The sequence below is a fragment of the Emydura macquarii genome, unplaced genomic scaffold (genome assembly GCF_026122565.2).
Source record: "Emydura macquarii macquarii isolate MOO-44397 ecotype Brisbane River unplaced genomic scaffold, CSIRO-AGI_Emac_v2 contig_705, whole genome shotgun sequence".
Taxonomy (NCBI): domain Eukaryota; kingdom Metazoa; phylum Chordata; order Testudines; family Chelidae; genus Emydura; species Emydura macquarii.
In genome coordinates, this window is record NW_027130842.1 from 16492093 (window position 1) to 16505210 (window position 13118).

The 13118-nt window shown below is 42.2% G+C and overlaps 1 protein-coding gene across 3 annotated transcripts in view; it reads left to right on the forward strand.

Annotated features, from left to right (window-relative positions):
* Positions 1–13118, forward strand: part of SYNJ2 (synaptojanin 2) — an 85648-nt gene that overhangs the window by 59052 nt on the left and 13478 nt on the right. For all 3 annotated transcript variants that reach the window (XM_067542481.1, XM_067542479.1, XM_067542480.1), the window contains 7 exons: positions 1901–1985; positions 2812–2952; positions 5262–5454; positions 7229–7387; positions 7635–7791; positions 9979–10096; positions 12451–12669. In XM_067542481.1, the coding sequence (XP_067398582.1) occupies positions 1901–1985; positions 2812–2952; positions 5262–5454; positions 7229–7387; positions 7635–7791; positions 9979–10096; positions 12451–12669 (1072 nt within the window). The remainder of the gene's footprint in view (positions 1–1900; positions 1986–2811; positions 2953–5261; positions 5455–7228; positions 7388–7634; positions 7792–9978; positions 10097–12450; positions 12670–13118) is intronic.

A 13118-nucleotide genomic window follows, 5' to 3' on the forward strand; every position in this document is an offset into this window, starting at 1 on the left:
TCCGAGCGGTCTTCTGTGAGAACTCTCCGAGCTGCCGGTCTTCTACCAGGACCTCCTCCAGACCTGAGGCTGGTCTTGGCCTCCAGGCCCGTTGCGGTCGCCAAGGGGGAGGACCTCCTTGCGGAGCCTTTACTACACAACTCCCAACTCCGTGTGCAGGTGGATGGTTCTGGCAGGTGTCACCAGGATCGGAGATCTCCTGGACTACGAACAGGGGGACTTGGTAGATCCCCAGCTGCTGGCTTGGCACATGGGGCTCTCCACCCTTCGAACCCCCCCTCTCCCCCCCCCCGGCGCGTACTCCAGGAGGTAAAGGCAGCCTTGCCTCCTGCTGCTTGGGTTTACCTCAAGCGGGTCCTGTGAGAGGGTGCTCCCTGCCTCCCCTCCTGCCTCAGTCCTAGCCCTCCAGAGCTTTTCATTGGGCCCAGCCCCATGTGCCCCTGCCCCCAGCCACTCTCTCCCCACGCACCGAGCTGGCTGCTAGACTTGCAGCTGGTCCATTTCCAAACCATACCCAGGGACCATCTGTACATGCTCGTGCTCCACACCCTTCATTTCCTCGCCCTTGTGTCCCGCCCAGACACCAAATGGCGGGACCTGATACCACCTGTGGAGGGTGAGGACCCCCAGTGAGCCAGTCTCTATTCCACCCTGACCCCGCGGCCCACGGGGACATCAATTGGCAGCTCCTTCACGGAGCCATGAGCATGGGCATGTACTTGGCACAGTACACCCCTCACCCCGACACCTGCCCCTTCTGCGGCGTGAGAGAGACCCTGGCGCACATCTACTTCGAGTGTGTCAGGCTGCAGCCCCTGTTCCAGAACCTCGTACTGAAGTTCTGGCTGCACTTTTCCCCGCACCTGTTCCTCTGTGCACACCCCGTGTGGGGCCCTACAAAGTTGTGGGACCTCCTCGTCAACCTTCTCCTAGCACTGGTCACGGTGGCCATCTACAAGACCAGAGAGGGGAGGTTAGCTGAGGGGGTGCTCTGCGACTGTGGGGCCTATATCCGTTCCTCCATCTGTTCACACATTCGGGCAGGATTCCTCTGGGCAGCATCCATTGGCTCCCTAGATAACTTCAGGGACCAGTGGGCGCTGTCCGGGGCTCTCTGCTCGGTGTCCTCTTCCGGTTCCCTCCGTTTGACCCTTTGACCTTCGTGCCCTTTCCTGTTTTCTCATTAGTTGTCCCCCGAAATCAGTTGAGTCCCGAGTCCAGCGGCTCCTCCCCCTTAGGCTGGTGGAGGGGCCCTTAGCCTGCCCACTTCCCGGATCTCAAATAGTAGCACTCTCCTGTAGCCATCTGGTCTGACCCTGTCACAATTCTTAAAGAAGATGGGGAAGGAAGTTAGCAAGCAACCTCCAAAACTTCTTTGAAGTAGAGGAAAATCTTACTAAGGGGCACTGAGGGGGGAAGAAACACTTTGGTATGGGAAAATAGTTGCTACTAGATAAATGGTCTGCATCAAAAACAGATACAGAGATATTGGACCATACTGGCTATGCATTTCAATGTGATTGGATGGGATGGGGCAAACCGTTGTGACTTTTGGGTTGTGTACACAGTGGCATCATATCCTAGATCTAGGAGGTGGTGATCTCCCATTATACAACATTGCTGAAACCACACCTAGTATAAAGTGCTTTGTTCTGGGCTCCTTCCTTCCAGAAAGATGCAGACAAACCAGAGGGAGAAAAGCAGAAAAGTGATAAAGGATCTTCAAGGATTGCTTTGTGAAGATAGATTAAGAGAGCTATAAATATGTATAGCTTGGCAGAGGATGCACAAGATTAATTACAAAACTTCTGTTTCTAATTTCTATCAAGAAAGCAAATGATGACACGAAACAACAAATAAAGTGATAAGTTTTGCATGACTTTTATTCGTCTCCACACAGATGATGAGAGCTGCCCTCCTGACCTATTTGCTGTGGGATTTGAAGAGATGGTGGAACTAAATGCAGGGAATATTGTAAATACCAGGTAGGTAAAAACCAAGCCATGCTTTGTACATTCACCTAAATGTGGGAATGTTTTTATTGTTAAAAAATGCCAAGGTGAGCTAGCCCAAATGCGCGCTCTCTTGCATTCTCTCTAATCTTTATACAATGTATATCACTGTGCTTTCTGAGCCAGTGAAGGGACACTCCTTTAGCACTGTGCTTCCAGTAACCTTGTCTGATGTTGAAATGTTAAACTAAGTCTGTACACACAGCTGAAGTGCACGTGTGGAATTTTACAATCTGAGCAAATATTTCTCTGTGCTTAAGTATTTATGTATGTGTATTCATAAAGTACTGCCAGGGTAGGAAGTAGAGGTAAGGAATGAACTCTGCTTGTCTGTGCATGTGAAAAGATTTGCTCCCTGACAGGCTCACTAAACCTAGAGGAGGACTCAAGGGCAAAGGGACAAAAACAACCCAGGAAGGTAGCATTTCAATACTGATTCTTCTGGCTTAACGTTTAGATATCATCTTTAGAAATGACAAAGCTATATATGTATATAGCATGGTTGGTGGACCAGGTGTTCCTCTGCATGTATCAGACCTTAAGGACAAGAAAAATAAGGGTGCCTGCAAGGTAGAATCTTTGCAAACAGAGCTGCCTAGTCACCACTTGAGAGTAGCAGTGTGTTCACCAGTGAGCATGTGTAGCTGGTCACCTCCTAATCAGTTATGGTCCATTTAGCTCTCACCTGCCCTCCCTCTGCCTCGTGCTGCAAGAGCAGAGGAAAGAGACATGCAAAAAGAGACTAACATGGTTTTTATTATTTAGTTTCTGTTCAATTTATTCAATGTTCTTGTTCCAGTACAACTAATAGGAAGATGTGGGGGGAGCAGCTTCAGAAAGCGGTTTCCCGGACTCACCGGTACATTCTGCTGACGTCCGCACAGCTTGTTGGCGTTTGTCTCTTCATCTTTGTACGTCCTTATCACATCCCCTTCATCAGGTATGAGGGTGTTGCATTTTCACAAACTGTTTCCTGTGGCATGGGGTTTGTGAGACTGTAAAACAGGCGTGGATTAATCAATGTGCTCTCAGTGCAGTTGCACAGCGCCCCCATTTGAAGGGGTTTGCACCCCTTGACTTGCACCTGGAGTAACGAGGTCTGGATCTGAGATAAAAGGCTGCAGATTCAAAGGGGGAAAAGATGCTTTTGGCCGCTTACATCATCTGGGATCCAGGAGCAATCGAGGCTGCAAAGCACACTTAAATAAAAAAAAACTCTTGGGCCAGGGAGTGGATAATCTTCTCAGTAAAATTATCAGAAATCACCCCTGCCATACATTCATGCTCCTTCTGCCACCAGCACTCCTTTCTTCTCTAGATCTAGTTTCAGCCAGCTTGCTCTCATTTAAGTCTCCATTTCAACCAAGCACTAAAGGGAAAAGATGAAATTCCTGTTGTTTTATTGTTTTTCTTAAACTAACCTGTCTGATAGAAGTAGTCCAAAGAATATCTTTTACTAGGTGAATTTTCACCTGGATTACAAGATCTGTAACCCAGAAATTTGAGTAATCCAGCAGGAAGGAAGTGCTTGATTAAAAAGGGATCAATAGCAGAATTACTCAACTGACTGGCTGTATTGCTGCTGTCAAACTGTTAGCGCTCAGGTATGCTGCTGAAAGTAAAGAAAGTGATTCTAGTAAGACTGAGTTTCATTATTTCATGCTAATGCGCTGCTACAGGATACGTGGACACAGCCAAGCCTACCCACATGCTTTTGTAGTTTAAAAAAAAAAAAAAAGGGAAATCCAGAAAAGAGCAACAAAATTGACCAGAGGCATAGAAAGGCTTCTATGCTAAGGGAGATTAAAAGATTAGGACTAGTGTAAAGAGGAGATGAATAAAATGGTACGTGATTGAAGCATACATTGAAATGAATGGGTCAGAGAACTCAGTGGCATCAGGGTACTTTGAGGTTGTCTCATCACAGCCTTTCCTAGAACCTTTAACCAAAAATGGAAGATTAAATTCCAGTTGATAGTTGAATAGTTTGGCAGAATCAATGGATGGCTTCTTAGAGCAGAGACGGAACACATGCTTCCTTATAGTGGTCAGAACCCCCTCAGTGAAGGTATGGATGTTCTCCACCAGCCAACACAGGAGCTAGTATTTCCCCACTGGCCTTCATCAGCCAGCAAAGAGAAGAAACCAAAGATGGGCTGTGGTATGAAATTCCCCCAACACCTCTAGAGCCTCCAAGAATGTGTGTAACCAAAAGTCAATCAAAGACCTAGCGTTTGTCCCCTCCAGGTATTACCCTGTGTCAGTGGACACAAATATGCTAGTCCAATCCACTTGATTTTATCTGCAAAGTAACTGGAAATTTTCTCAATAGGAAGGACTCACACAGGGCTGGGATGATTACATTTATGATCTCACTATTTACTTATCTGAACAGACAGTCATGCATTATTCTCAAAGTACACTGGCTGTCTGGCAGTAATTATCCTGCTAACCGTTGGTCTGTTTTGCCAAGCCAGTCCCTTTGTAATATAATGTAAAACAATGGTACATTAATTACTAAAATGTAGTTTAAATACTTTGTAATTAACAAATGGATGCAACAGGCAATTTGTTATCAAAACTGAAGTCATTTCAGTGCACAAGGTCTGAGTATTTGTATCTAACAATCAACCAACTTGACAAACACCAATTTTATCTGTATGCTTTAAGATTTGTATTGATACACCAGAGATGTGGCCCACTATCCACTACAAAAGTTACATGTCATGAAATGGGAAATGCCGCTCCAGTTGATTACCAGCTGTTGTGTATTGATTGATGTCAGCAGAGTGGAAAATAAAAGGGAGTAAAAGAGTGACTGCTAATTATTGTCACTATTTTAAAGAAAATTTTTTGATAAAAGCAAACATCAAAGCTAAACCTTGTTATAATACACAAAAGCTACAGAAATGTTTTTTTGTAAAGTATGCTGTGCAGCTTGGAAAGGATTGCAAGAGGGATGGTCCAAGAAGAAAGATATTTCATTCAATTGTTTTATTACTGTATTATTGTTTAACTGGTAATCTGAAACATTAGAACATGGATATGGTCAGTACTAATTTTGCAGCAAAAGACCTAAGAAATCCATTGAACAACTTGAACCTCTTTGCTCATTCATGTGTTTAATAATTGGAGAGAAAATAAAAGCAATATTCTAAATAAGACATGATTTTCCTTTCCACTTTAGTAATGATTAATGAATTTTTTTCCTTTCCCTCCCTCTCCTTTTTTTTTTTTTTTTTGTTCTAGGGATGTAGCAATAGACACAGTGAAGACAGGGATGGGAGGGAAGGCTGGGAATAAAGGGGCAGTAGGCATCCGTTTCCAGTTCCACAGCACCAGTTTTTGCTTCATATGCAGTCACTTGACAGCTGGGCAGTCTCAAGTGAAAGAGAGGAATGAAGACTATAAAGAGATTACACAGAAACTCAGCTTCCCAATGGTAAGGATTTAGGATGTCTAAGACAGAAATGTGAATGGGTGAAAACTGTATCCTTACATTTTTTAATTGTAAGAGTTGGTAGCAATCTATACCATCTGGCAGGGCACCACAGGAGGCAGGAGGCAATTCAAAGCATGGAGAATATATACAAATGAACTTAATAAAAAAGAAAGTAAGGTAGAAAACATATTTCCATGGAGACCAGCTAACACTCAAAAACAAATGACACTTTCTTCACAAAAATTCTACACCTTTAAAAAATCCAGATGTTAGAATGCCTGAACGTGAACAAGGAAAGGGTCTAGCCAGTTTCTCACCATCATAATACTTCATCGCTTGGTATCACACCCACCTGATTCACAGATTGAAAACTTTAAGCAGTGTGACCCAGATTCTCCAGTTTGCCATGGTTACTCTTGGAAAACCAGATGTGGTGGCTCCCTGGTTCTCTGCTCAGACCCAAAATAGACTAGTGCACTCTGGGGCTGCTCTAACTTAAACTAGTTAGCAAGAGTCCCTAAAAGACCATTCTCTCTCTGAGCATAGCCAGAGTGCATCATATTTCAGCCACTCCTTCTCCTTGGGCATGACATGCCACAAATCCTCAGTCTCCTGCACAGAGCCTACATATCTTCTGCTCTTCTTTATCCTTCTTCCCTGCAGCTCCCCTAGAGTCCCATGTCCCAAGATAAGGGAGCACACCTTAATTATTAGCTTTATCAGAATGTGGCAAACTTGGATATTCTGAGATCCCTTTACTTTTTATTTATATCAGATATGATTTCTCTTGGATGGTATTCTATCGATCACTTCTTGGTTGTCTCTTTTTTTATGGCCAGCAAGTGGCCCTGTAGGGTTTTTGTAGCTGTGTTCCTTTTGCTTGCCTTAATGGTGTTGACCACTTTAGATTACCGCAATTGCTGTTTCTTTCAGACTTCTCTATAGTGCCTGTAAGCCAGGGAACGAGAGGACCAGTTTGTGATGTGTTCATTTAAAATTCTGTTAAGTCAGCAAAGAATAGCATTTTGGTTGAAGAACATAAAATTTAACTCACTGCTGTTTCCAGGGTTTAGAGGCTCAACACATATAGCATATTAATCAATTTAATTTATGGTAGAAGTAATAGTGCCAGTATTGAAGCCCTGCATAGAATATCTATTATTATAGCAGTGCTTACTTTCAATAGTTCATTAACTATTATATATATCTTGTAAGTTTACAATATGTGTGTGTGAGATGCTATAGATACAGGTCTGGAGTGTGTCTTTTATGAATCCCTGTGTTTAGAGGTTTATAACTTATTTGAAAAAATTGCAGTTGTCTGTGGCATAACATGTAAAGCTTAAGCATTGGAGTGCATCTCTATTAATATTATTATTACTTTACACATACAGATATGTGCTATGCAGGTGTAGGGGCAAATTTTCAGCCTGGCTTTGACTGTAATCTCCATTTTTGCAGGTGCCTACAATAACAGGAGCATTTTGTGGCTGCAGTTTAGATCATGCAGGCATATAAGTCCATGACTGTGCCAGCAATTCAGGGTTTGACATCTAAGATATCTAAATTATGGATGTAAAAAATTGTGTCTAAATAACTGTGGGATGCAGAAAGAAATGTGAAGACCACATTTTTAGTCTGTGCTGAATTTAGCAATCAATATCTAGTAAACACATCCAAAATTTAGTATTTCAGGGAGACTGAGTTTTAAAATCTCAGTTGATTAAAATGTATCATTTTAAATTATGACTTAAATTCTGTATCTCCTAAACAGGGAAGAAACGTGTTCTCCCATGACTATGTGTTCTGGTGTGGTGATTTTAACTATCGCATTGATCTGACATATGAAGAAGTTTTTTATTTTCTTAAACGACAAGACTGGAAAAGACTCCTGGAATTTGATCAGCTACAGCAGCAGAAATCTAATGGAAAAGTAAGAGGGTTTATCTATCCATTTGCTCCGAACTGAAAATAGCCATTTTCCAAAATACCCGCATGTTGATCTGAGTTAATTGCTATTAAGTGAGAATGAAAATGAGGGCGTTTTCGGACATGTTTGTATGCGTACGTTCATTTAAAAAAAATCAAAGTGTAGTTATCTGATACAAGTGAATATGTGACTGTGATGCCTTCATAAGCAGGAATTTAGCTGATCAAAACGATGATATTTCTTTTAATAGATTTTTAAAGACTTTCATGAAGGCACTATTAATTTTGGACCAACATATAAATATGATGTTGGCTCAGAGGCTTATGATACAAGTGATAAGTGTAGAACTCCTGCTTGGACTGACCGAGTGCTTTGGTGGAGAAAGAAGCTTCCGTTTGATAAAACAGGTATGTAGGGTCTTTCTCATTTTTGCATATCTCATTTTAAATAATGATGCTAGGCAGGCAGATCTTGCTGGCTCCAAGGGAGGGAATTTGGTCTAGTGGTTAGAAAGAAGACTTGCAGTGTGGGATTCTAGGTTCTGGATCTGAATCTGGCCCTCAGTCTGGGGTGAAACTATGATTGCCTTACTCATGTTGGTACTCCCTTTGGTTTCAGTGGGACTGCTTGCATGAATAAAGAACTCGTATTTTAAACCTGAACAAGTCACTTAGCTACAGCCTGCTCCTGTTCTTACTGATTTCAATAAGGGTCTGAGCAGGCTTTTAACCTCCTTGTGCTATGGTTTCCTCAGCTGTTATTAAGGAATGATAATACTGAATGTTAAGCGGTTTTATTAATTAATACTTCTAAAGTGCTTTGAGTTCCTTGAATGAAAGGTGCTAAAGAAGTTCAATGCATTATTTTATCTGTTGGTTAAAAGCTATAAAATACTAAGACAGTCTTAAAAAAAAACAACCCAAACTTTTTGCATCCAGAGCCATATTTCCATACCAATCTCTAAATCTGCATGTCATCCATTAGAACATGTAAAAACTGCGCTTGTGCATGCAAAGTGAAGAGTTCCATGAGAAATTATCTGATTTGTGCATGCAAACGTTAATTTAGCTCTTCAGATACAAGGGTCATCCCATGGATTCCCTCAATATAAATACCATGAAGCAAAGAGAGGCTAACCAGAGATGTCAATGTAACATAAATCATCTCATATTTATTTTAAAATCTGATGGTGTAGTAAAAAGAGAAGCATGAACAGTAAATAGAGGCATGAGCTTAAGAAGCAATAAAACTGTAGAAGGGGGGAGTTTTTTTTCATGTTTCCACAACTTTGTCATTTTTTCATGTTTCCAGCAGGTCTGTCATTTTTCTAAACGCATGTAGTAGTTGAATAACTCTACTCATATTTCCCAACTGCTTTGTGATTGTTGCAGGCAATCCAGTAATTCCACTGTATCTTTTCAGCTAGAAAAATAGCTCTTTCAATAATTTCTCTTTTCCTCTTAATTCTTCTTTCAAATTACAATGCTGGGCCCCAGAAAGGACTTCAGCTGGCAGAGCAGACTGTGTAGATAGGATGACCTAGCTGGGCTGCAAAAGCCCACCATATGTAGAAAGGAAGTTGTAACAATGAAGTGAAATATCTTTCTTAAAAACTTCGACCTCCCACAGCTAGCCCAAGTAGTAACACAACTAGGAAATCCATCTCCTTACCCTCCACATTTTGTGCCTTTGAGCCCCACCCAATAGTCCAAATTCCATTCCTTTTCTAGATAGTGGAGGATACTTTGTGTGTAGGCCAGAGAGCTATTTGCAGAGGTGTGGAGACTATTCCTTGCAGGTTGTTTATAATTGAATTCCTAGATGGTACAACTAGTATGAGGCAGCAAGGAGAAGTCACAATATCCCATAGCAACTCATCTTGAGCTCTGGAGATGAAAAATAACCCTTCCCAACAGCCCAAACAATGTTTCCATCCATTTCTAAGTCACTAGCTGGTAAGGAAGCAAAGTAAGGAAAAAACAACTACACTACACTCTTATCCCAGATTTGAACACTTCTGTCACCCTTGAAAAACCATGTGGAAAGCAGAGAGGCTAGAGCCACACAGGATTTCTCTTTCCTGTCTCTTGACTGCATGTGGTTATTTCAAAATATGGGCTGGAGGAAAAAGCTGTATTTTAATGCGCAGTCTGCTATACTAAATTACATAGGTCTCTGATCAGGTGACCCACAAATTATTGGTTTGGTTTGTCTTTTTCTAACGATCTGTAATATCTATTACACTTCTTTTTACATTTTGTTTCCTGGAGATTCAAAGTCTAGAGCAGTGGTTTTCAACTCTTTTTTTTTTTTTTTTTTTTCCCTCCCCTCCCCCCCATTTGTGGACCCCTAAAAAATTTCAGATGGAGGTGTGGTTCCCTTTGGAAATCTTTGACATATTCTGCGGACCCCTAGGGTTAGTGGACCACAGGTTGAAAACCACTGCCTAGAGGGACATAAGCCATGTTTTAGCTGGAATGCTTCAGGAACAGTGTTTTTTGGTGAAAACCACAGTTCTGTGAAATGCAGTTTGCTAAAATAGTTTTAATTATTATTATAGTCTATGAACTTTAATGCTCTTTTGTACTGTATAGCTGGAGAGATCAATCTCCTAGATAGTGATCTGAGTGCTGAAACTAAAGCCAAACACACTTGGACTCCGGGTGCCCTGATGTATTATGGAAGAGCAGAGCTGCAAGCATCCGATCACAGGTAATGTCCTAGGTTAGATGATCGTTCTCTGATTATACTGAAGCACATTGAAGTACATATTCAATGGAAGGCCAAGAATAATCGTTAATGGGCACTGCATGCAGTACTGCAACATTTAGCACCATCAAGGTTCTAAACCAAAGGGTGACAATGAGCGGGCGCCTTGTATTAATTTTCCTCTACACTGTGATCTCAGCATGGGTTGGAAGAGCTGCAGAGGCAAGGGGTGGATGACTGTATGCCTCTCCTTTCTCATTTCTGACAGCTCAAGCCAATTAAAGGTGCAGCATAGACAGGCTACCACCCAGTCTTCTGCTAGACCGAAAGTAGCTGAAATGTGTGGCCTTTGCGGTATAAATTGTGTGTGTTGAATGAGGGGGGTGTAAATTTTAATGAGCTTCCCTGAGATGTAAACACATTAAGCCTCCCCACTTTCCTGAGAAATGGAGAAAGAGGAAGAAAACAAAACCAAAAATTCAGACAGCTACGTTGATTCATTTTTCTTTAGGGAGAAAACCTACATACAGATTAACTTTGCTCACTGCTATTGTTTCATTTGTTCTGAAATGAATGCTCTGAGTGTTTTGATAAATGTGTATCAAAAGCTTGTCTGTTTTCAGCATGGCTTCTGTAATTATCCTGGTGTGCTGTATGGAAATGCCATTGTGGTGTTTCTCACAGCAGTGTTCAGTGAATCACAAAAGCTAGCCCTGTGCTTTCCACAGCATTGTTGCTCGAGGGGACTGTTTCACCTTTCTCCAGTGATGAAAGAACATGCTTCTCACAAACAAACCACTTCTCTATGTCAAGGAACTAGCCCATTCTGCACTGACACTACTAGCTCAAGCAGCTAACAGTGGAACTGCCACAATCATTAAAAAAGACTGATGCAACATTATTTGAAGCAAGGCTTCTTCACCTTGGCTCCCAATTACAGCACACATCACTGCAGTAACCATGTATTGTTGTTTTTAACCACACTTTTTAGTTACATGGAGTCTCTTTTTATAGCATGTCCTGGAAATTAAAACAACCTTCAATAGGAAGTGTTGAAAGGAGATACACTCAGTAGGTTGGATTTTCCATCTCCCCTTCATCTCAACCTTCAGTCTGTTTGTCCATTCTGGTAGTGCATATTACAGAGCCAGCTGTACTAGAACTAGCAGGTAGCAATGACATGTAGTTAGATTTGCAAGTGTCCAGGAGTGCCCTTGGTGCATTTGCAAGTGCGGTCTTGAGGGTATAGATTCCATCTGCAGAGGCCGAACTCAGCCCTTTTGACAGCTTGCCCCTATGGAGTTAGATCTGACACACAGGAAGTTAACACATAAGAAATGATTCATAACGATGAATGTGGTTGATGTGTCTGTACTACTCAAACATATTGTACACGGAGGGGTACACTCTCCCTTCCTGGGGCTAGGGCAAAAGAACTGGAAGCCAACAAGAAAAACCGCTCTGTCTTGGGCATCCTGCGTGGCTTTGGGGAAACCCCTTGACCTCACTGTGCCTCATGGGAAATAATAACACTTCTCTACTTCGTAGGGGTGCTGAGGAACAATTTATGAACATAAATAAAGCTGTTTAAGATCTTTGGATGGAAGTTCAAAGATTATTATTTTATTATTATGCTTTGTTTGACTGCTGCTACATAATATGGTCACCGCTATCTTTCAGCTAAATATAGTGGTGGTGAATCTGTAGACGAGGGAGAAGACAAAGTAATCAAGGGAGAGCCAGGACTCCAGGGTTTTGTTGCCAGCTGTGCTGCTTACTCCTTGTGTGGCTTTGGGCCGCTGCTCAACCTCTCTCGGGGTCTGCCTGCACTGTAGCTGGAAGCATGCTTCCCAGCTTGGGTGGGTAAATATGCACTAGCTCTGCTTGAGCTAGTGCACTAAAAATAGAGTAGCTGTGGTCAGCACAGAGGGCAGTTCGGGCTAGCCAGCTGAGCACAATCCCAGCCAGACCCCCTGGGTACACATGTGGTGGTGAGCCCAAACTGCTGCCTGTGCTGTCCCCTGGCTATGTGACTCGTTTTAGCACACTAGTGCCAGCAGAGCTAGCACATCTGTCTACCCAAGCAGGGAAGCATGCTCCCAGCTGCAGTGTAGCCATACCCTAGTCTAAAATCGGTATTACAGTTATCTACTTCAAAGGGGTCTTGTTAAGCTTAATTTAAAATTATCTGTAAAGTGCTCAGAGATCCTGGGATAAAAGGTGCTGTAAAAATACGAAGTCTAGAAATAGTTTCTAGCCTTCAGACAGCCAATCTTTTGCGTGTCCTATTACTTGAGGGTGATTTTAGATAACATGAAAGCAATGTCTTTGTGTGTGTGTGTGAATATAAAATCTAGGCCCGTGTTAGCTATCGTAGAAGTGGAAGTCCAGGAAGTTGACGTGGCTGCCCGTGAGAGCGTTTTCCAGGAAGTGTCATCCTTCCAAGGACCATTGGATGCCACTGTAATGATAAATCTCCAATCACCAACGCCCGAAGAGAAAAATGAATTTCCTGACGACTTGCGGACTGAACTTATGCAAATATTTGAGAATTATGGCACCATTGTTCTTGTCAGGTAAATGTTGATTCTGTGACACATGCAATCTATTTTTTTTTTAAATCCTAATTAAAATAAATTAACTGCATGGAATAGGAATAACCATTTTAGACTGTAATGTATTGCATTCAGATTGCATTAACAATTAAGATATTTCTTTAGGAGGACGAAGAGAAATGTGAGGTATTAGAAAAATAAGTGGTAATAATATCAAACATGTTTCTTGGCTATGTGAGGGAGAGGGGTATACAGTACTCCAGGTCAGAGACTTTACCATGGGGCTGCCTCCCTGGGGTCAGCTCTTCATCTTGCTCAGGCTCAGCTTTTTAATTGTCATGCACTGCCTTTATTTACAGTACTTCTAATCTGTTCCTCCCATTCCTGTGACTGAGAAGGTCTGCCTTCCCTCTGCAATCTTTCACACTTATTTGGACCTCCTGGGTGACTCCATCTCTTTTAGATTTTAG